General features: G+C 48.9%; 1 protein-coding gene across 4 annotated transcripts in view; it reads right to left on the bottom strand.

Annotated features, from left to right (window-relative positions):
* Window positions 1-23145, bottom strand: part of LOC126577598 (high affinity cAMP-specific and IBMX-insensitive 3',5'-cyclic phosphodiesterase 8) — a 403282-nt gene that overhangs the window by 64287 nt on the left and 315850 nt on the right. For 3 of the 4 annotated variants that reach the window (XM_050239355.1, XM_050239353.1, XM_050239354.1), the window contains exons 2-3: window positions 18734-19160; window positions 17511-17613 (exon numbers count right to left, since the gene is read on the bottom strand). In XM_050239355.1, coding sequence (XP_050095312.1) covers window positions 17511-17613; window positions 18734-19108 — 478 coding nt within the window. In that variant the 5' untranslated portion in view covers window positions 19109-19160. Of the gene's footprint in view, window positions 1-17510; window positions 17614-18733; window positions 19168-23145 lie in introns of those variants that run through there. The other variant, XM_050239358.1, reaches the window with a different exon arrangement.

Here is a 23145-nt window from a genome sequence, read left to right on the forward strand (position 1 = left end):
GGATTCCAAAGGATCGATTCACTTCGAATTGGAAAAAAACTCTTCTCACTCCTCTCTTTTCTTTCACCGGTTGTCACTCGCTGGTTACTACTGTGTTTGTGCAGCGTGCCGTAAGCACATTGCATTCGATTCGCATACACTTTTTCTATACTCTCTATCGCGAGCAACGTGCCAAGGGTTGCAGATTATCAGTAGCAGCGAAGGAACCAAGCTGCATCAACCGTTCTAGGGGCACCGAAAGTGCCGTCCGTCAGCATTTTTTTTGTTTAATGTTCGTTTTCAAGCGCAAAAACACACCATCAATGTGCCGCAGCACTAACACACCGTCACTACTGTCGGTGGGGCTGAGCCTACTTCGTAGGAAGTAGTACGATGACGCTTGCAGAGCTGCCTAGAATGCCACTATACACTCTAGTAGGCCGACTGGGAGGTACCCTGCATTTAGCTACCAGCTGAAGCTGATATTTCTAACCGCAACCAGCAGTGCGCGGTGCTGGTTACGCCGCGAGCACCTTAGCAGGTGGCGACATTGTAACAACACCCACCACTACCACCCGCGAGGTTTTGTGCCGCGAACAGCGAAGGTTAGTTGGTTTAGATCGCGAAGCAATTGTACGCACACTCCTACCACACCATTCACACGATCGCGGAGTATGCTAGTAGAAGCCACCGCGGGGGTTTTGATCAACAAAAAGACTGACGTGATGAGGTACGGTGGCACTGGAGCACAAAACAAAAAGGCCTCACGGAAGGCGCACTGATTAACTAACTACGGATCACTCGATCGTCGACGACGTCACGGCGTTCAAGCGGGACTCAGACACACTAATCGGATCGGACCACTGCGGAACAACAAACGCGCGCGCGCCTGTCTGCTGGCAACGCTTGACCGAGTGCGACTGACTGACTGGTGAGATTCAGGCCGCTGCCACCACCATACACCAGTACCAGCAGCAGCAGCAGTAGGCTGTGGCACAGAAGGACACCGTGGACCGGACGCGCGCTTCGATCCGAGAGCGGGTTCGAGCGCGGCGCGGTTATGACGACGCGTTGTTATGGCGGCCCCACGGTGGGCCCTGGGGCGAGCGACTACGTGCCTCTGTGAGCGAGCGTAACGTGCGCTCTCGTTGGGCCGCCAACCGCTGGGATGACAGTAGTAGTACGACGACCACGACGATGGAACCGCACCACTAAGAAGAGTAGGCGCCGACGGTAGCCAAAACAACGCGCCTGCTGCCACCGCTGATACTGGCGCGGTGCTACCTCATACAACACAGAATCGAAGGTGCTCGAGGGGGCGACAACGCCAAACCCGAGGCGAGGTGGACCGAAAAAAAGTCATAAAAAAGGTATCCCCCCCCCTTTCAAAACAGTGCGCCACTTTGAGGTGACAGACGACAGGCAGGCAGGAAAGGGGTGGCGAGCGGTGAAATGTTATAAAATATGACCTCCCTCAAAAAAAAAAAAAGACCGATGCACGCACACCACGGTCCTAAGTGACGCTCTGGCGCTCTCACGACGCGCGACAGAATTCTCAATCCGCGACCGGTGAGCAATGGAACCTCTCTTCGGTTTGGTCGTGCGGTGGCCGGTTGAGGAGGGCGCCAGTGGCGCTAAACAAGGCACCGTCGGAGCAGGTTCTGCGTTGCGGCAGGGAAATACACACATTTCTTCTTGTACTACATTATGTGGTCTTCGGTTTTCTTCTTTTACGTTGTCTTTCCAAACAAACTAAAACTTCCTTTTCCAATCGCAATGATGTCCCCTTAGGACCGTTTGTGGGTTAATGTTGTTATTAGTTTGCATCGCTAGCGCTAGTTCTCGTCAAATGCGTCATCGGGGGACAGGTTTGTTTGGTCGTTAATTAGTGTCAGGCCTGCGCTGCGGTTAGAAACTCAAGCGATGGACAATTTTAATCGAAAAAAAAATTAAAATTGTAATTTTGGTTTAAGTTGGTTAGTAGCTCATTAAAAAACTTTAAATAAACGTTGATTTTAGTTAATTTTTATGTTTATGCTCTTCTCCTGTAACCATAGTACCGAGCAGCGGGAACTTTCATCTCCTTCTGATCCGCCTCAGGCGACCATTAACACGTTTGCTTCACACTTTGGAAATTGTATTAAAAATGACTCCCGATTTATTTCAGCCACACCTCACGCCACCAACCGTGTACGCGCCTTGCACCTCGCGGACCAACAACAATCGATCATCGTCTCCATCATGACATCGATCGATGCCATGGTTCCAATCCGAATCGTGCTCCACCATCCTGACCTTAGAGTCGCCCCGATCCGGATTGACGGATTTTATTAACCCAAATTTGAATCACACTCGATCAGTCAAAAGGATAATGCCATTTCTTCCTCTCTTTTCGGTGGGCTTGACTTCGATTTGCGTTGGCCACACGTTTTTTTTTGCAACGCATAACACCAGTCAAGTGAGTCCTTGGAGTTATGATGGCAGGGCAGGGGGAGGTTTAAATTGCAGGTGGTACGCAGACCAAGCCTGCAGCTATTGATTGCCCGGGATCAGATAATGCGATCTTTTGCTCGAGTCTGGGGTGCCGGCTGGTGGCAACAAAAAGCGATCAACAAGAAAGGAAAGGAATGACAACAGCAGACACACGCACGGTCGGTCGACGATTAAGATAAAACATGCTCATTAATTGATTTGTTTTGGGGCGCACGGCGGCTCAACCACCGGTCCGGGCCCGGTGGATTGTTGATTATGTCGGCGAGCGCGAACGGTGTGTGTCCTTCGCACAACAGCCAAAGTGGGCGGCAAAAAAAGGGCGGCCGCGTGATCGTGGCGTCCGATCCGATCATCGATAGCGGGACAAAGGGAAATGAGGTTTTGTGGCGAACGCCCTGCTGGAGGCCCTGCATCAGTGAGTGGCACCACCTGTGGCGCCTTACACCGCACCTGATGTTGCAATTTTTACTATCAAAATGGCCGAAAGACTACAAAGAGTAGTGGGAAAAGGGGGAAAATCGGAAAAAAGAGTAAACCTGAGCACCACGTATCAAAACAACGCGACCAAACCAATCGCGCTCCATAATTGATAGCTAGCGAGGGTCATTAATTATGTTCTCAATTAAATTTTATGTTAACATCATATTTCATCAGCAACCGATGGCCGCCCCTCCGGGACACCGCCGCGGTCCCGTTGATGGCTTGTGAGCTTTAAGCAGGTCCCCGGGCGGGAGATCATGCAAATTAATGGCACCGAGAGCATGGCAGAGGTGGCCCAATAACAATGCCGTACCATGTGTGTGCGCGGCCGTGGAGTGCAATTTTCGTTGCAAAGGGCCTGCCAGCCAAAAAAACAAGATGGAGTAATGAGCCTCGTTTCAGAGCCCTTTTCGTTTAGAGCAATGGCTACTCTGATGCCGTCGCATCTCATTTCCATACCGCCAGGTTTAGTAGGCTGCGACTAATCCACAGGACCGGTTATGGCGCACTCCAGAGTACCTTATTCGGTCCGGAGTTCGATCCGTCCGTATCCGTGTGCGTCAGGTACACGTTCCGTCGTAATAATCTCTCTCACTCCCGTCTGCGCTAATATGTATATTCCGAATCGATAACCGGACCGACGGACGGAACGATTCACTAACCAGCTCTCTCCCGCCCGGTCGGGCTGTCTGCCACTCTGACGCAAATGCTCCGGCTGGACGACGATGACGACCACGGCCAATAGGTGATTGATGATATTGCCACCGACGAACCTAACGTAAGCAGAAGGCATCCTGCCCGTCTGGAAGGCTAAATTAGATCGCGATAACATTCCACGAAGCCAGTTTACAATGCATTAGCGTGATCTGAAGTGCCTTTGCAGAGTGTCTGGGAGGCGAAGGACTCTCGCGGATGACATTACCAGCCACCTCATAGCTCCTAAAGCGCTTATGTTTGATTATCGACGCGCTCCCTGATAGGGAAAGTGCGATGCGATAAGTGTATGCAAAGTGGTTTAGATCCCTTTAACGTACAGGCCGTGTAGCTTTTAAAGTAAAGCTAAATCGCACTCCTTAGTGGTACTACTTTGTATTCCTTTTACACCAGAGAGACAGAGAGAGAGAGAGAGAGAGCATATCGATGCAAATTGGCTAGACACAATTCTTCTAATGATATGCATCGAGCGTCTCGTCAAAGGCGACACAGTTCGGGGCCGGTGCGTTCGCCGATTGATATCATTGCCCTTATTAGTTCGCGGTACGATGGCTATCGATGTGATTGATTTTATAATGAGACGCACAGTAGGCCGGGGTAGTTGTGAGAAGACTCTTAATCATCCCAATTTCACGGTACGGCGAGTCACCCAAGAGAGAGGTGACATAACGATCTCGATCTCGGTCTCGGTCTTTGGCCCCCTGCGCGATGCAGCCACTGCTGCTGCTGCTGCTGCTGGTAGTTTCCCTTGAAACCGGTGCAATCGATATGATACTAAACGAGTGCCGTACCATATGGGTTTTGCGGTGACTGTGACACGAGTGGCTCCGTGTGATCAGTTATTGATTTTCATTAGCATTAATGGGAAAGGGGTGACGACCACGACAACCCGCTCCAAAACAGGGTCCCCAAGAAATACGGCGAGAGAGAGAGAAAGACCGAGAGCCTCTTAAAGGGTTTCTGGCACCGTAATGAAGTCACTTTGCTGCGCGAACGATCGCATACGATCGAAGCAACGATCGGTGGTGCATGAAAAAAAAAACAGCAACATAAAAAAGCGGGCGCAAAATTAAATCAAAAACCTGCTGCGACTGAGCAGGTTCAGGTGCGGTACGTCACGGTGGTTTTCGCGTGGTTTATGTTTTCCCACCCAAACGAAGGTGGGCCCGGCGTAAATGGAGTGTGGCGCGCCGGTCCGGGCCAGGCGTGGCGATGGCTATATCCGGCTATAGATCCCTCAAAAAAAAAAAAACAAACTTCGACTGCGCGCGGTTCACGCAGCGAGCGGCTCAATCACAATTATGTAATTGCGCGAGGTAGCAGCACAGCATAAGGCCATGTAGCGCCCCTTGGGCGATCGGCATCGGATTGAGGGTTTGGCGTGATTGCTGCTCGTTATGATGCGATGTGCGTTTCGCATGTGCACGAAGAACCGCGGTGTATCTGTGTCATGATGAGTGTTTGCAGAGGTGGGTCTTTGGCAAATGGCAAACGCTGTGTTCGACTTTGATGTCAGGCGAAGTGATCGTGGACTGGAAATGAATGTTTCGTTTCTAAAATGGAAGCCTTTAGATGGACTTGACAAGCCGCCGATCTAGCTTTAGTAAAACAACGTTTTGGATTGCTTGAATGGCCGAGAGAACATGAAACAGCTACCAACATAAAATTGTAGTTTCCATATATTGGAAACTAATGAAAATCATATTTTGTTGCCCACGTAACATCACCATAGCAACGATCACTGATGCTTGGCAATCCGATAACCACAATACACCGCATAAGCGCCACCGATGCATCCATCACACAATTATTATTCAAAATGAAACATAATCCCACACCGTGCAGCCATAGCGCAACCATTTTGCGGCATCCAATTACTGATACCGTGGTTTCATTGGACACTACTGGTGCTGGTGCGCCATCACCGGACACCCAGAATCGTCGAAAGAATGGTCCGCATATTGGATGGAATGTAAAACATTCGCGAGAATCGGTCGATTTGTGGTCGTAAACATGCTGGCGCCATAATTTTCACAATTTTCGGGACACTAACTAGGGCTGTGCGTGGAGAGCTGGGGTTCTTAATTAGCATTAGGGTAGCATTAATTTATTGAAAAGCGCGTCTAATTAGCGTGCTGTAAGCGGAGATCATTCTGTTATCTGGCGGGGTGGAAGTGGGCATCATTGAGCGATAATGTTTAGTATGGAAACGGCAGGTTTGTAATTGAAATAATGTCCGTGCTCCCGGTTTTTCGATAGAAACATGATCGTTAACGGTGGGCGGCGTTGATAGATTTATAGAGCCTCAAAGTGGTATTAGTTCAAACGCAAATTCGTGCAGCATAAAAACGGTTCAGGATCACGAATCAATTTATTCGGATTTCATATTCAATTTCCACGTTCCTGGTGGAACAAATGAATCTGTAAAGCATCACATTTCAAAACGTAAAACGATGATTGAAGACTTAGTAGCCTTGGAGGATATAAAAATCCGAAACGCGTTTTTAGTGCATCGCGGCGACTGTGCACGGCCACGGACGTATTATGCAATTCAGCGGATCAACTGACTGAGCCACACATAAAATCGAAATATTTATCTTTTCCTTGCACCTTGCAGCACCAACACCGACCAGTGCAATATTCAATTTCATGCAGAAATATCAATTACAAGGAGCAACCCGCGGTGGCACAGGTGGCAACTGGCTCAGCAACAGCGGTCGGCGGTCGGCAGTCGGCGAATTAAACGCCGAAACGGAAGCAGCAACAGCATCCTGAGGGAGCCGCGTCGAAGAGTTATGATCGATAATGATTTTGACCTTTCGCTACTTTTGCAGAAAAGTCCCCCATCTCGATTTCGTTGCTCGCCTTCTCACCGCACACCAAACATGGCCACACGGTGGTGATGGTGTGTCGCGTACGTTTGTCGATTCGGAATGGACATGCACCACTCTTTCCGATGGTCAATTACAGCGCAAGCGAGGTTGGCATAACTTGAGCAATTTATGTTGCATTGTGTTGCCGTAGGGGAGCAGGGGGGGGGGGGGGGGGATCGCATTATGTCGTAAATAAGCAGAAATAATAAAATCGCGAACAATGAGAATGAGAGAGCCCAGAGAGTGTTCGTAATTAAAGAATCCCACTCCCCGGGCAGATCGAGCAGTGCAATGATTACTGCATCTGACTCTGTATGGGTCTGTAAGGTCATTCCTGGCGCTGCCACCGCACCGCGTGTCCTTGATGCACCACATTTAACAGAATGAATAGCCTCCGGAGTGTATTTCGAGCTTGTTTTTTCTTCATTCTCTCTCTCTCTCTCTCTCTGTCTTTCCCTGGCTGCTGTGGTGGAGTTTTGATTAAAAAATTGTCACAAATTATCGTCCGAAACCGGTTACAGGCGGTGGAGTTATCGTTAATCGAGACCGAGACCTCTCGGACAGATCGAGCACCAAAGGTCTAACCCCTTCACGGAAGGAAGGTGTGAAGTAATCGGTACGTAATGTGCTCGCCGCATCACCTCATCATCATCATCTTCTTCTTCTTCGCGATCATCATCGTGGTGTTGCGATTTCAGCTTCATTTTAATAGCGATCATTTTCTGCCACCAACCTTCGTTCCTTCGCTTATCGCTCGTGCAAAGTGTGTTACATAAAACATGGGAAGCAGTTCATATGTCAAGTAAATATTAAGCCAATTGAATGATGGAATGAGCGAGGTATCGGTCGAGGTATTTGATGATACGAGAAGGGCATGAAATTCATTTGATTGCTTACTCTTCGCACGCATTTTTAAGTTAACACGACACCTTGTTGGTTGGGTGGTTGGAATAGAATGAATATTCAACACATAAAATGCAGTAACTGCGTCCCTGGGAGTTGGCCTCGAGTGGCCTTTGCGCACGCGAGATGCACTGTCCATTATTCAATTCCCAATCATCATTGTAATCATCCACCACACTGGAAACACTCTCTCCCTCTTAACAGACACAGAGCGTTCAATATTCCAATCATCATCCCGACAAACCAACAAATTATAAAACAAAATATCAATTCGCGGATTCACGAAATTGCGTATTGCTAACGTGGTGTCAATGCAAAATTGTGATTGATTGTTCGTAACCGATTCATTAGTTTGCGGTCGGTGTTTCAATTTATGCAACCAACCAGCCGAAGGTGACGATGATGTAGGGACGACCTAGTCCCGGGGACATATCGCAAATCATCCCCTGCCTTGCGTCTTAGTGTCAACGTCGTGCAAAGGTTGCACCCCAATCAAACGGTCTGACCGAACCGGCTTAATCCTGACAGCCGGGGGCCTTTGCGGTGGATACGTGCGAGCAATGAATCGCCGGTGGCCGGTTGCCTTGACTGACTGACTGACTGGCCGGCCCGGGGGGGCACATACATAGTATGTCTCCGGGCAGAAGATTGCTTCATTCGTCATAATTCACTTCAGCGGTTGAGTCCTTCGTAGTGTTGCGACGGCGTAAGATGCAAATCTTCTTCGTACGTGTGGCACTGGATGGTTCTTTGAATTGATGGCACACCATTACCGGTTGCCGTTGGTGCAGCTTGCGGATCAAGAAGGAATCACAAAGAACGCAGAGAACGAGAGAATGCATTAGTGTAGTTCGCGACATAATCTCTGCTGCTGAGTTGGAGCATAAGCATAATAGAGATATTGGTGGTGATCATCACCATGAATTCAAATTAAAGTGTTTGAAAAACACCCAGAAAAAAAAGACAGAAGAGAGCAACATTCATTCACCGTTTTTGCTTCTCTAGAGGAGTCCAAGAAAAAGAAATCAATCTTTCGCCAGTGGCCAAAATTGTTCTCAACGGTAGACGTGCTGCTGCTGCTGGATTTGTAAAAGAAATCCATTCATCACCGACGACCATCGCCGTGGCGTATTTGGGTCACCATCACCGGCGTCTTTTGCATTCCCGCTTCGCTCGCTGGCCGCTGCTAATAATGTTGCTAATAATTTATTAAATTAGTCCGCCTCCCGTTACTGGCCCCGATGCGAAGCCAACGACATTATTAATAATCTCTCTCTTTGGGCGGCCCGGGGATGTTTCCGTTTTTGTTTATCCGGCTCAACGATTCAAAAGATCGCGCCGTCGTCGCCACCGATGTGACACTTTGCCCTTTGCAAAGCCAACGACATTCCACCGAAAAATGGTTTCTGGTGTAAAAATAGCGACGGTGTTCTTTCGGTGGATGGTTCTGCTTCTCAATGAACGGTCGCCGGAGTGTCCAGTCGTGTGCCAAATCGTTCCGCGATGATTCAAATGCTGGCGCACGTAATCCGTACTGGCGTCTCCATCGGTGGAGGATCTTGACGCGGTATCGTCAAGCTTCGTTTAAGAGGTCAATGCTACTTGGTTCATTACCGTTCACCATCAGAGTTGATGATTTTAATATTGAATTTACCGTTCAACCAACAGGCAAAATGGTTATCTTCATCTTGGTATTTTGATCAATCGAATCCACTGAACCGATCTAATATCTGGTCTGGCAGCTATTAGCAATCACTTCTTAACCACTTATTACCACACCATTCTGGCAGTAATACGTCGTCCTCGAGCTCGCGGTTTATAATAAAATTCAAACAAACGATCAGATAACCGATCACTCTACTCAAACGCCCACCAGAACCTCTCCGCTCGGCTCCCATTAAATCAATTAATCAGCGACTAGCGACTCGATAACTTAAGACACTAGCACCATCGATCGAAAAGTTAATTTTCCATTAATATTAATCACACAATATTGAGCAATTCATATAGTCTCTCGCCGCGACCACCACCACCGCTGCACCTTCGTGCGAATGATCAAGTGATCAACGCCCACGATGCATCTTCTCGCTGCCAGCTCACTCCAGGTCCTTGGCTGCTGCAAAAACGGGCGCGTAGAACGCGTGGGACTCGCTTTAACAGCGGTCACGTGCCACTAGACGTATTCACACGACGCACACGACGACAACTCCGGATCTACGGGAATGGATATTGGATTGAATGGTGAGAGTGTCCGGGCGGGAGCAAGCACTTGCACGTTTTGCGTCGATGGTGGACGCGTGCTGCTGCTGGTGACCATAAGTGGACACGCGGTGCCCGGTGAGGAGGAAATGAGTTTCGTCCATTTTTGGGCCATCGCGCGGCCGAGAAGATGGCAAACCGCGATCGCGATGTCTCCGGTTGTTTGTGTTCTCTCGTTGCATCGTAAATGGATTGCGATGATGTGGAGGGAACCAATAATTTATTGCGCTGCTCCGGAGGTCAGGCGGTGAGTGATTAATGCATCAGCGGAGTTCATCTTGCATTTGCATGAAATATGTGGTGTGAATAGCACCCTCGCTAAGAGCACAAACGGACATCCATTTTGTGTTAATTGAAATTGAACTTCGAGTGACGTTTTGAAATAGTGCAAATGGAAGCGAGTATAAATGAACAAATTAATGGCATAGATCGACGATTACGTCATTTAGTAACTCAAGTTTCTATAAATTTGGTGGCTTTCAAGAGGTCGAATAACACGTTGTGTAACTTTTCCCAAATCAAACAGAGAACTCATGCCCTTAAAAAAAATCCCAAAGCTTGCTTGGTAGAGTGAGAGCAGAATGAAAGTAACAAAAGTAATTTACAAATGAATAATGTGCATTTCCAGCTGCTCCAGCAGCGCATCTGCTGAGATTTATTACGGAAATTACAACCACTCCCCGCAGCAATCACATGAACAAAAAGGATGCAGCATACATTACATACAGTGGCCAGCCATTACCTGCGATTGTCTCGTTACTTCCTCTGCCAAACACCGATTGCAATATGCATTACGCCAAATTGGCCCGTTTGGTAATCATAATAATTTACAATCCAACACATCCTCCCACCTTAAAAGTATATTAATCTCTCCCAATTTCGTTTGTAAAATATGCACCAACATGTGCGCACACCATCGGAGAACAAAAGTTAACTGGAGGCGCTATGCTGGTATGCAAAAAAGTGAAACATAAACCACCACACCCGGAGACGCTCCTACAAGCGACACGATACTCGATGCGATGCGATGCGACGATGTTGCAACAATGTTGCAAAATGCAGTTCCGCGAGTTGGAGCACCAGGCACACAAGTCAGGAGCCATTAGGCGAGGGGCAGAAACCCGACATTAAATGAATCTTATCAACGTAAACCCTTGTTTCAACCCGCCCTGCGTTGCTCTTGCTGTGTTCCGGGTGCTGTGTTCTGAGTTCGTTAGGAGGATGCCACCGGCGAACTGTGGGAGTCAAACGAGCAATAACAAGCCAGGACATCGAGCAAAGGCAGAAGGAACACGCAGCGGCAGGAGAGTAAGTGTGAAGCTGACTGGATACGGCATTGAAAGACGAATCTTGTTAGAGGCATAAAGGCAAAGCATGTTGCTGTTGGTCTTACAACTTCCGGGAGGTTTCCTTCTTGGAACCGGCGCGTTTTATGCTCTTTAAAATGAACCGACCGTCCTTGCAGCATTAAACAGCGTCACCTTCTTGCTCGTACATAAACCATTCCATAGCACGGGGCAGCTACTAGGCCATGTGGACCCCTAATCCTGCGAAACCCCTTTTTATGAGACAGAAAAGAGACCCCCTAGCGTGCCCAAGCGTCACCATTCTCGATGCACAAACCATAAATATGATCTGCACAAAAAAAATGAAGAAAAAAAAAATGAACCAACGAGCATCGGTAACAATATTAGGGTCACCGTGGCCCACGGGGCCATTCCAACAGGTGCAACCGTTCGCTCGCTCGCTCGCTGGCCGGTCTGACGGGCAAATGGAAAATTGATAAATTATTCGCCGCGGCGCTCTGTGTGTTGTTCTTGCTCGGTCCAGCCAGCACAATCCTGGCAGTGAGGTTACTGCACACAAAGGATATGCTGCAGATGGGACACTATATGACACTGGGTGGGACCACGGCAGCCCGTGAAACCCGATATGCTTGTGCATAAAAAAATGGATTCCCTTTTGTTCTTGCATGACGACGGTAGAGTCCATGTTGGCCATGTTCGCATTGTTCGCCAGCCACCACCACATGCACCACTACATTGTCCAATTTGGTTAGCAACGCGAGCCACCACAGCCAGCTTCGGTCACAGAGGGGCAGTGCTAGCGGACAATTTAAAAGGATCTCGCGAGAGGATCTCACAGTTAATCAAAGTAGGCTCCCGTCGCAAATGCGGTGTAACGCGATAATGGACCTCAACGTTCTCGGACTCGGTTGCAGGAAACGTGATAACCGGTGTGCGCAGGGAGATGGAAAACGATTAATTAGTCCCGTGGCGGTGGTGGTGGTGACACACTGGAATATAGGGCAGCGCCCCAGAGACAGGGTAGTGGTACCATAAAAATCGGAATGCCCTCAAATATCATGGCGTGGGTCCCATAAAACAGATACTGCAGAGCAGAGCAATACGCGACCCCCCCCCGGATCGGGCTATCACCGGATCGAACCGGCACGCATGCAGTTATCGATTGATGATTTGGGATCGTAGGGGATTTGGGGGTTTACCCTCGGCCACCTCGTTTTAATCTTTATCGTTCCGCCTAACGACCTTCCGTCGTCCGAGTTGAAGTCGAAAGTAATGAAACCGAATAATGTTTTACGAGGGGCTCAACATCAATTGGCTCGTGTGTTGTGTCACTTGCAAGCCATTCACAGCCCGACGACCGGGACGTTAAACATACGTTAATGTTAAGTAGCCTTCCTTCCCCCCCCCCCCTCGTTCGGGCGCCAGCATTCCAGTCCGTAAATCATTGCGTATAATTTAAAGTTTTCGACGAAATTCGATCGCACCAAGGCCAAGCGGATGAAGTGGGAGAACGTCCCCGGATGGGATTAACTTATGCGAAAGTAGGACTCGAGCTCGGTTGCGAATAACCTTTCGATCGCGTCGAAGATCGTCTGAAGACCAAAAAGATGGGAAACTAAATCAACCAAACCAGAGCAGAGCACCTGGGAACCAGTGCATCAGATGAGCTGAAATCGGTGGCATCCAGCTGTTCCCCACTGGAACCCGTTTCCACTGGTATCTCGCTCACTGCCTCGTGCTCTTTTGTTCCCCGACAATCACAAATCTTAAGAGCCGTACGCCAATTGCACCAGCGACTCGAGGGGTTGTGAGCGCCCGCGGTCTCCAATCGGGTCCCGATTACCGCAAATCATTATCACAACTGGCGAGTTTGTGGCGAAGGCGAAGCAGTGAATTACTCCATAAATGGATATGATCTTTATTTTATGGCCAGGGGAATGCCTGTGTCTGTCCAGGCGCCTCGGTATCAGCCATCGTCGAAGGTCTGTCGAGCGCTTTGTGGTCTGTGACTCACATCACGCGGTGTCCGCGGACGTTGTTTTTGGGGGGGCTGCGTCTGGCGAAGGTCAGTCAGGTGGGACCTACAACCGAGAAGCCGGTACGAAGCGGAAGGCGCAACATTTTGGAAGGTGAGGTGCCTTAAGAGTGATCTGGTTGATTAGATTAACTTTTCACCGTTTTTTTGTTGCACTTTTCATAAATAATTTTGTGCAAAATTGAGCAATACCAATCATGACAAGCATGCTCACTGGATCAACGATCAACAGATCGATTGGTTTCGCTCTATTTACGCTGATCACACCGCACCGCGCTGATCGATTTGTCACCGGTAATCCTCCGTAGCCGAAGCTGTTGCTGGTGCTGCTGCTGCTGCTGCTGCTGAAAACCGTTGCAAATGGCCCCGTGTCGGCGATGACGAACCCGTTTCACGCGATCGCAACCTTTAGCCGGTATCGTGGCGCGACCAGCTGGTGCACAAATTATGCGGCAATTCTATGTGGAACTACTTCGTGGTAAAGGGTGGCGCTGTCGGATTAGTGTGTGCGAGTGTTTGCGCACGCAGTACCATAGCTGCGATCGTGCTGGATTCATTCATTATATCGGCCACCAGGACGGCCACCAAACTTGGGCCAGGTCGAGGCTATTGAGCGCTGAACAGCTGTGCTAGCCTGTTTGACATTTGACGTACCTCTCCGCCAACTATGATCGCGGTTCATGCGGGGATCATATTCTGTCAGAAGCGTGATGCACCGTTGATTGCTGTGCTGCAGGCGGGTTTCTTTTTTTGTGAAAGACTCTCAAAGATAAATGACGTCGAAGGAAGCGTGTGCGTTGGTGTGTGCGCTTGCGATCGCCAACCGGTAGAAGGATAATTTATGTCCCCACTCGAACGTAATAGGGGTCCCCTTTACTTTTGAGCTGCGCCAGAAGGCAACGCTTGATAGCTATTTGATGCCGAGCAGCAGGTTCGCTGCCGTGCACACGTGTGCAATTGACGTGAACGGTGCACCAACGGGAGACACGTGAAAGATCATTAATCTTTGAGTAAAGCACCGGTTCTCTGTGTGTTGGCCCACAAAACACATACGCTAATGGGCGCTATGAATGTCACTTCGCTTAGGGAAGTCTTAGTTTTAGCCAGCTAGAGCTCGATAATGTTGCTGCTGTTGGTGGCCAGCAGTAATGAGTTGCTTTAAATAATAGTTATGAGAATGATTGATGACCGAACGGCTGAGTTCAGAGTGTTCCTTCCACGGTAAAGATGGATTATGTTTTTACAATCCCCAAACAAAACAAAAAAACACCCAAACCGTACACAATGGCGTTCGATGGCGTTGCTGTTGCTGATGTTGCTCCGAATACGTCAACGAGCGAGCGGAGGCCGAGCCCCCGTTTTTCATTCATCCGATACTCCTCTCACTTTTCGTGCAATGGCCTTCACCGTGGCACCTTCCATGGTACACTGCGGTGTTCGCTCTTCACTCCAAACACCACCACCACGCTCTCCGCTTGCCAGCACTCGGGGCCCCAGGGCAGCCCAATGGGTGACGATGAATGGGCTCCTAGTTCAAGGATGCTTTCGTGTCAATCATTAATGCATCCATGCCGCTGCCTCTTGACCTGCTCGACCACTCGACGGTTTTGGTGCGTTTTGTGGTTGCGGTGCATTCGTGCTTTCGTGCGGAATCACGAGTTAAACGTGCTCGGAGCTCATTACATAATTAAGCATTAATAATGGGAAATGGCCACAATGGACGGTTGATCTACCCCGATCTTTCCGGGTGATAAGAGACGCGGGCATGTTTCGTAATTCAATTGCCGCGGTTCTGGTTCGTTTGTGGGGCGCAGCTGGAGCCAGGATTTATGTAATGTTCATTCTGAGGAACTCGTTTCAATGTTGCGGTTACATGTCCTGAATTGAGTATCAAAAAAAAACATGAATGTAGTGCTGCTTTCGAGCACTTTACTAGGCATTTGATATTTCGTTGTATTCATTACGCATCCCACACGAGACAGCCGAGTGTATAATTTAATAAGTTCGCTACATCACGTGCCACAACCAGCGTGTCACCGTTCGGCCGCTCGCTGACAGCTGACAACAGCAGCGTCAGCCGACAAAAATGGCGCCAACCGAGGCGCAACGAGCGCTAGTAAGCTGTCTTCGCCTGTGATGTGATGATGCTGATGACTGACACCGAACACCCGAACGGACATACACAGCCACACAGGATGGTGATGTTCGGTTGTTGATGCTGGCTCGGAGAGGGGGAGTGGAAACACTATCATCTAGTGCGCTAGTTTTCCAAGAAGCACATGATAACAACCGAATCGCATACTAGATATGGCAGTGGAAGCGAGTCGAGTACAGGGAAGCAAAACACGATGGCAACACGAAAAGTGATACTTCTCCGGACAGTAATTATCGTTTTTGATAAAAATCTGTTGGCCTAATTTTTTTCTCTTCTTCCTCTTCGTACTGTTTGCTTGGCGTACTGGCCAAATGGATGGTCGAACGCCATTCCCCTCGTTGGTAGATCACACTTTTTCGCCGCTGGTTTGTTTGTTTATCTATGTGCGTTCCTTCGGATGGCGAGATATGCTCACGCTCGCTCGCACATTGTACGTACGTCACACGACCAGCCTGCTTCGGTTTGCTGTGATGTTCGCTCTGTTGACAGTGGCGTAAACAATGCGGACAACAGTGGCGACCAAGCGGGAGTGGGTTTTTGGGGCTGGGAGGTGGTACACTGGAAAATGTGTCATACACGACACCGATAGTGTCGTCGACATCGCGCAGCGCCTCGCCGTGCCTCGGATGCGGAAAAATGTGCGTCGCCAGCAGAAGCCGCAGCACTGCAAACAAACCGAGCCGCTGGTTTGGGGTGTCCGTGAGGGAAGATGAGAGGGTGGCCTTTTGTTTCCAGTTTCCAGCAACGCACTCTACCAAGGGTGGATGGGACGGTGATGCTGATGATGACGATGGATCGACGTCGTCACCGCGCGCGTGCACCACTATTCGGTGCGGCAACAAGTGGGCGAACACTAGCCATGGCGTACACGGGAGATGGAACGATAGTTCACTCGTTGACTAGACCATTAGAAGATGATACTTGCCGGTATCGATCAATCTGTGCTTCATGATGATTTGTCTGTATCCTATTTCTTGTATTCCTTTTTGATGCTTTTATGTCCTGTAGCTCTTTGAGGCCACTGGAAGTGGGTCAACGGAGTACTTAATCTGAGAGCAGTGAATTTCATTTAAAAAAAACCTTCCATTGTAGATGAGAAACCTTTTAGGGAAAGATCAATTTGAGGAGAGTCAGTCCAGCTACGGCTGATGTCTTGTAAAACGGCGCCAACGTCACGTTCCATTTTACGACGTTTATCCAGCATCATGGACGCCAGAACAGTTTCCATGGAATAAACAGATTAATACAGCAAGCAATCGATGATTTCATTAACAAAACGAACTAAGTGGACAGTTTTCCATGGGCCATGCAGTGCCGTGCACATGGCTGGAAAGCTTTATGATTGGTTAGCTAATTTGCAGAATATTGATCTGATTATCGGTATATCTGCTGGCACTGCAGTCACTGCTAGAGCTAGATGCCCTCACTTTTGCGCTCACTCGGTCCATGTCACGCTGGATCACGTAGAGCGGCGTGCCTGGGGATGGGCAAGAGGGGGACCTGGTGATTGTTTGTTTGGATGTGCGAACATCAATTTGTTCGACAGCTGCCAACCGAGACGACGATCGACGGTGGTGACCGACTGCTCAGCCGCTCGCTCGCTGTTTGGCTTCATCTCGTTAGCGAAGCGTCACTTTTAATTAGCCAACCCCATTAGGAGTCGAAGCGGTCGACCGAAACTGCACCAGCACCACTGGTACTGGCACTGTTGTGCGCCTCCGTTTGTGTGCTGCTGGTGACACTGCGACGAAAGTCAGTTCGAGACCGATTTCTGCACAGCCAGGTCGTCAACAGAAAAAAAAAACATTCACCACCAGTCGGTCGTCGTCGGTTTCTTATGGCACGTTGTTTATCGACGGTACTTGGCTGCCTCCTGCTGCTGCTGCTTACCGCAGCACAATCTCGACCAACGTGTTGTCTAGCCACGAGTGACGTCTCTGCGCCCGGTGCGGTTAGACGAAGATGCTGCGACACGGCGGGACCGTGGCGTGGCTTAAAGTGCCCGCTATCTAAACTGCGCCGCAGTCGTAATTGATACCCACGAGGTGGGGTGGTGTTTCGGAATCAACCCCTCCCCGACCAGGCTGCTCCACCTTCGTGTACTGCGAATAGCATACATTCGGGCGTAAGTTACGTTCGCACGCAGATTCAAGCGACAGAAATCAGATTTCTTCGAATGATGGTGGCATAAAATAGCATCAATCTAATCGAGAATGAATTCGGAATGCCGTGGAATAACAAGGATTCATTGCTTTTCCAGGGAACTAGATGAAAATACGCTCAACACTAGAAAATGGTCCCATGCTACTTACTTCCAGCAGTCGGTCGTCGAACGGTGGCGGAAACGATAGGAAAGCTCGTGATGTGCCCGCTGGCGGTAATCGACACGATGGAGTCCTTTTTTGCGGCACTTTCCTGCAAGCAGAAGGAGAAAGAACAGACTATAGAGTGAGCGGAACCACAAAACGAACACAATTTGCAATAATATCATTTTGATTCGATGATTTGCCGGCAACCTCTTTTCTCTCTTTTTTTTTCTGCGGTGCCACGCGCGTTCCACGACTTCGAGTGGTCTCCCTGGAGCGTGGTAAATGTAATTACCCGTCTATTTCGAGTCAGCAAGAGCTCACAATAAATGGAATTTGACTGGCATGTGAGTTTAACCAAAAAAAGAAAGACGATCGAGGAATTCACTTACACTTCTACATTGGGTTGGTTTAAATTTGTACAAACACGTCACTTCACCGCAGAGGAACCTCCTGTTCCTTAACGGCACGTACCGGAGCCACACAATGGGGCCAAAAAAATAATCATAATTTCCTTTTCCGGCAAGAAATTCAATTCCTTTCCGGCGGGGTGGCACCGGATCTCGCCCGGGCGGGGATGCTGCTCATGTATCCGAATGTTTTGCTGATTGATTTCCATTTTTACAGGTACAGAATAAATATGTTTGCGGCGTGATTTTATCCGTCCCACGTGTCCCAACGTCTTGACTCAATTTGGGATTGGAATTCGATTTCGTTTGGGATTCCATTTCTTTCCCGTGGTGTCCCGGTCGGTGTTTTGCGGGGAAAGTGGGAGTAGAGAAGGTGCGAGACTCGTTTGCAAGGAGATCAAATGGCTTACGGATGGTTTGGAACGGTTTCCAGGAGGTTCTCGTTGAGTCATTGTTTCTAGAGAGATATCGTAGGATAACATTTCCACAGGGAGTTCGATAACATACAACATTTAGTAGTATGTCTCCTGATTTTACACAAGCATTGGTTTTTTAAAAATTATTTTTAATTTCATTTACGGAGAGGAGATATCTATTCATTTGAATGCCAATATTGTTGTCACGGAACATCATTTCGAGATTGAATGATTAGATTCAGACAGAAAATAGACTCAAGATACCAAGGACAGGAGATATTCTTAGAAATAAGAATAATCTATCGAAGGATCAAAAAGGGAACGAACCCAACCCAAACCAAGATGCCGACCGAGAATACTGTCCAAGAAAAGATCCTTTCAAGGATCGTCATCGTTTGCTTACCTTTTCCGTACCACCGTCCTTCGGTGCCGGGAAGCCTGCATTCACCATCGTCTGGTTAACGGTGCCCAGTTTGTTGTTGTTGGCGGACCCACCCGTTCCGCCACACTCGTTGCCGTGGCTACTACTTCCGTTGCCACTAGCGGCGGCGGCGGCGGCGGCGGCTGCAGCGGCCACATTGCCCGCGTACAGGCCACTGCTATCCTTGCGGGATTGTTGTTGTTGCTGCTGCTGCTGATTGTTGCTGCTACCGTTGGACAGGATGCTCGGTGTGCACCCCATCACGGCCCCCGGTTTCGACCGGTCGCACCGCTCCTCGGTGGCCGCTGTCGTGCGTGCTCTTCCCTTCACGCCACAGCAGTAACCAGTGAACCACATGAACCAGCCCCCCAGGGGGTAAACGCTTGCGGTTGCACGCTCGGTAGGATCTCTCTCTTTCTCTCAAGATCGTCAAGCCGATGGGCCTTCCGTTTCCTTCAAACTGGACACACAACACCAACCAGGGCTCACTTTCGATATACGCGACACTTATCTTTCACAAAAACGCTCCTCGTTCGAAGGAACAAGGCCACTGGACACACTTTAGCCCTCTGGCACACTCCCTTTTGATGGGTTTTGTTTCATCTCACAGGAACAGCTACCATGCCACCACGAAGAACAAGGACACCAAAAAACACCAAGAGACTTAGCGGAAGAAGGCACGGAAACAGCGCCACCGGCTGTACCGGAGGACAGAGGAGGACGATTTACCACGCCACCGGAAGTGGAAACCCATCATTAATTCATTATTGCGAAACTAGATCTGAGTAGGCCGACTCACTCACTCATTCACTTTTCACCAAAAAACACGCAAGCTATCCTCACTATGGTGGCTTTTCTCACGCCGCGAATCGAATCTCGGTTTCACTTCACTTCCAAGATGGACCCTGATGCCGGTAATGCTTCCTTTGTGCTGCCTGGAAAAGAAAATGCCGGAAAAACGTGAAAAACGCGGTGTGTTGTGAAAGCAATTATCACCTATCGTTCGACGAAACATTAATCTTTGCACTGCTTTTGCAGCAAACACTCCAAGGCGAGGCACATCACTTGTTGGGATCTCGTTGGGATCATGATCGAAGCTAGGATAACAAATGTCCGCCCTCTGACATGTGTGTGCCTGTGAAGCGAAGTGGAAAAACGAACTACAGTACCAAGGGTTTCCCGGGTGAAGGAGAGACTCTTCGGAACAGTTTGTTGTCCTCGACTGATTGAGCGTATCATGAACCGGCCCCGGGGCCAGGCCACAGCATTTCGATTCGCACGCGGCCACTAGGCTCGAGCCGATAACCGAGCTTTTTTTCGCCTTCTTTTCTCTCTTTGTTTGCGCTTCCTTTAACAATCTACTTAGACTTGCTGCTGCCTCTTCACCGTAATCCGAAAGGCCACAGATCGGAGGATCGTGGTCCACTTTACTTTCCTCGCGGTCTACGGTCGTCGGTCGAAAAGGTAGCCGGCTTAGGGTGGATCAAAACGAAAGACCCCAAAAAGGGCTTTGCTTCAAGCCATTCCGGCTCTTCATCCGGGCTGTAAACGGGGGAACGAAAACAACAACAAAAAAAAGGGCCATAACAAAGCATGGAACGGATTGCTCTCAATTGTGAATGCCGTTCCAGACGATTCCACGAAAATGGAGGCCGATTCGAGGGTGGCGCTTTATCGCTTCCATTTCTGGTTTTCGCGAAAATTGTCCTCCAGAATCCCTACGCCACTTGACGGTGCGCGTTGATTCGTGTCGCTCTCCATTTCGTCAATCCATCAGTCCAACCAGGGGTTGGAATTATTGACGACCCCGGTCCCGAGATAGGTTGTCAGGTTGGACGCTTCTATAGACCACGTTATCACGAGTTCGCACACCGAAACTGGAACACAAAATCGCGACCGCGCGTACACACTTATCACTTGACGGCTGACGGTGGGAGGGAAATCTACGATGCATTCGTTCAGCACTCGACGGGTTCTCACCGTACACTGACTTCCTTGCGTGACGCGTTCTGTTGTTGGTTCGGTTCCTCCCTCTCTTCCTCCAACTCGATTGCACCCCATAATTACGATCCGGGGTAGGTCGGAGGTTTCGCGACTGGCTGTAGCCGTCCCTGAGATCGATCAAGTGAATGTCGATCAATCGCATCGCGGACCGTTTGCGCTTCTGAGACAAGAATTATCGCCAGACCAGGCATCCAGCAGCTCACTGGCTTCCGTCAGCTGCCAGCACCGGTACGGTACCACGCCGGTGAGCCGGTTCTCTCACAGATTCCACCCACCGTGGAGGTGGCCAAGAGCCATGAATAACCAATGCACCGTCAGGTACGTGTCCGTATTCGACGACGCAAACTCGCATCTAAAAATGAGAAGAAAAGAAGAAGGGAAACGAGAGGAGTGAGAAGTGCAAGTAGAACGCATGAATCGTGGTTCCGAGCGAAACCACATTCTAGCGTTCACGTCAGCGATCGCCAATCGCGGAAGGCTGGTGCGAGCTGGTCGGTTAGGGTGCCTCGTCAATGGGTAGAATTAAAAAGATCACGTCATACGTTGCCCTTAATGTGCTTGTTCTAAGCACAGCTGTGGGGAGGTTCTTTAAACGATAGTTGTGCTTAGGCATTGTCTAAGGGGAGCCTTTATTGGAAGCCCCCAAAGCGAGAGAGAGAGAGAGAGGGATCCCGGCCTTGAACGTTTGAAGCCATTGCCTATTATAGAAGCAGCGACAAGGCACACGGAAAGGCAGTTCATTTAATGATTCGAGGCTTTCGAGGTATAAGCTATTTAAATTTTGTTAGTGGCATATAGTTTTTACATTTTACCGTGAATGTTGATCCTTTTAAGAATATTGTGCAAAATGTTGGGATCAATCGAAGAAAAACTAACAAAGATACAGATTTTTAAAGTTCCACGCATGAATCGTAAAATGCATCATTTTTGGATGATGTTTTTAACAAATCGTCCCCAAAATACGACCAAAAATAGTTGAAAAGTAGCAGTTTATTATGGCATTTGCAAAAACATGTATAGGTTGATAGTTTTCTTCCAACAAATCGTCAAAATTGTGCCGTTTTTGGTTCGAATCAAAAGACTTGCCCGTTTAAGCGACGAACCCGATTTGATCATACTGTGATCAAGTTTTGAACTTAAAAAATCTGCCAAAAATCGAAAAACTGGATCCCTTAAAAGGGCACGTGCTACAACAACAGCTATTTTACGAAATGCTTCACAAAATCAAATATTTTTTCGCTGATAATCTTGCAAAAAATTGTAGAAATAATTGCTGCCGATGTATAAACCGTTGCCATGCAACTGCCTCGCGAATGCGAAATAAATTCATTCCGCAAAGTGACTTCCAGCCATTACCGGCTTACTGCTCAGGGTTAAACAATCACTCCACCTTGCACCTCGTTGCAGGTTCGAGGTATCAGCATCAGCAACCCTTCGCCCCCCGGGGAGGGCGTTCCAGGTCCCAGCTGGAGTCACGCGTTCTCGCGGGCGCTATAAACGCATTTTTAGTTAATTAAAAAGGCATTCAATGGTAAATGCCTATCGTGTGCGCGGGAACGCGAGAATTATGGAAATATGGTTGCTGGGACTGCGATGAAGGGTTGGTTGGGTGGTTGATGGTCGCGATTTATCTTGGTAAATGCGTACACCGGTATTCCCGGTAGAAGCCACCCAACTGCCACTTCGCGGGAAGCGGGATGATTAAAATGGTGCAGAGAAGCTTTTCCAGGTGGCATTTTCCGGAGATTGTCGCATACTCTTTCCATCCTGTGCCACCCTTTTAGGGAGTGATTAAGAGACGCATTATTGATTAAAAGTATTACGCAACAATTTTTAGGGCTAGCGAGTGTGCAGAATCCGTAGAACAATTCATGGTTTGTTGGAAAACTCATCAAAAGCGAAACAAAGAGGCAGCATAAGTAGCAAACTGAGCAATGAAGTACCATCGCCGCCAATCTGACACTGGCACACTCGCAGAGATTCTAATATTATGAAGCCAATGATAATCAGATGGCTAGCTCGATTTTTTTATGCACAAGAAGAGAACCCTTTCGCCAATCGATTGGCTCAGAACCACCGACACGAACCGCAGGGACCTGATTGGACTCGACAATAATCCGATTTGATCCAGATTATCGCTTACACTGGCCGGTAAGCTAGTGCAAGTAAGAGGACGCCGGTTGGTGATAGTTTGCCAGCTTTCCTCGCGAAACTCGCCAGCGAAGAACACAATATAATCCACTGGACGGCGTAAGGGTTGATGAGCTTTGCTGGAGCTGTTTGGGTGAGCTCTGCGGCTTAAAAAGGGAGGGGAAACCGTTACCCTGGGGAAAAAGGATTTCAATTCAGTAAAAACGCCAGGATAAGCAGTGAAAGTGAACAGACGTAAT

Source organism: Anopheles aquasalis, chromosome 3, assembly GCF_943734665.1.
Source record: "Anopheles aquasalis chromosome 3, idAnoAquaMG_Q_19, whole genome shotgun sequence".
Classification (NCBI taxonomy): domain Eukaryota; kingdom Metazoa; phylum Arthropoda; class Insecta; order Diptera; family Culicidae; genus Anopheles; species Anopheles aquasalis.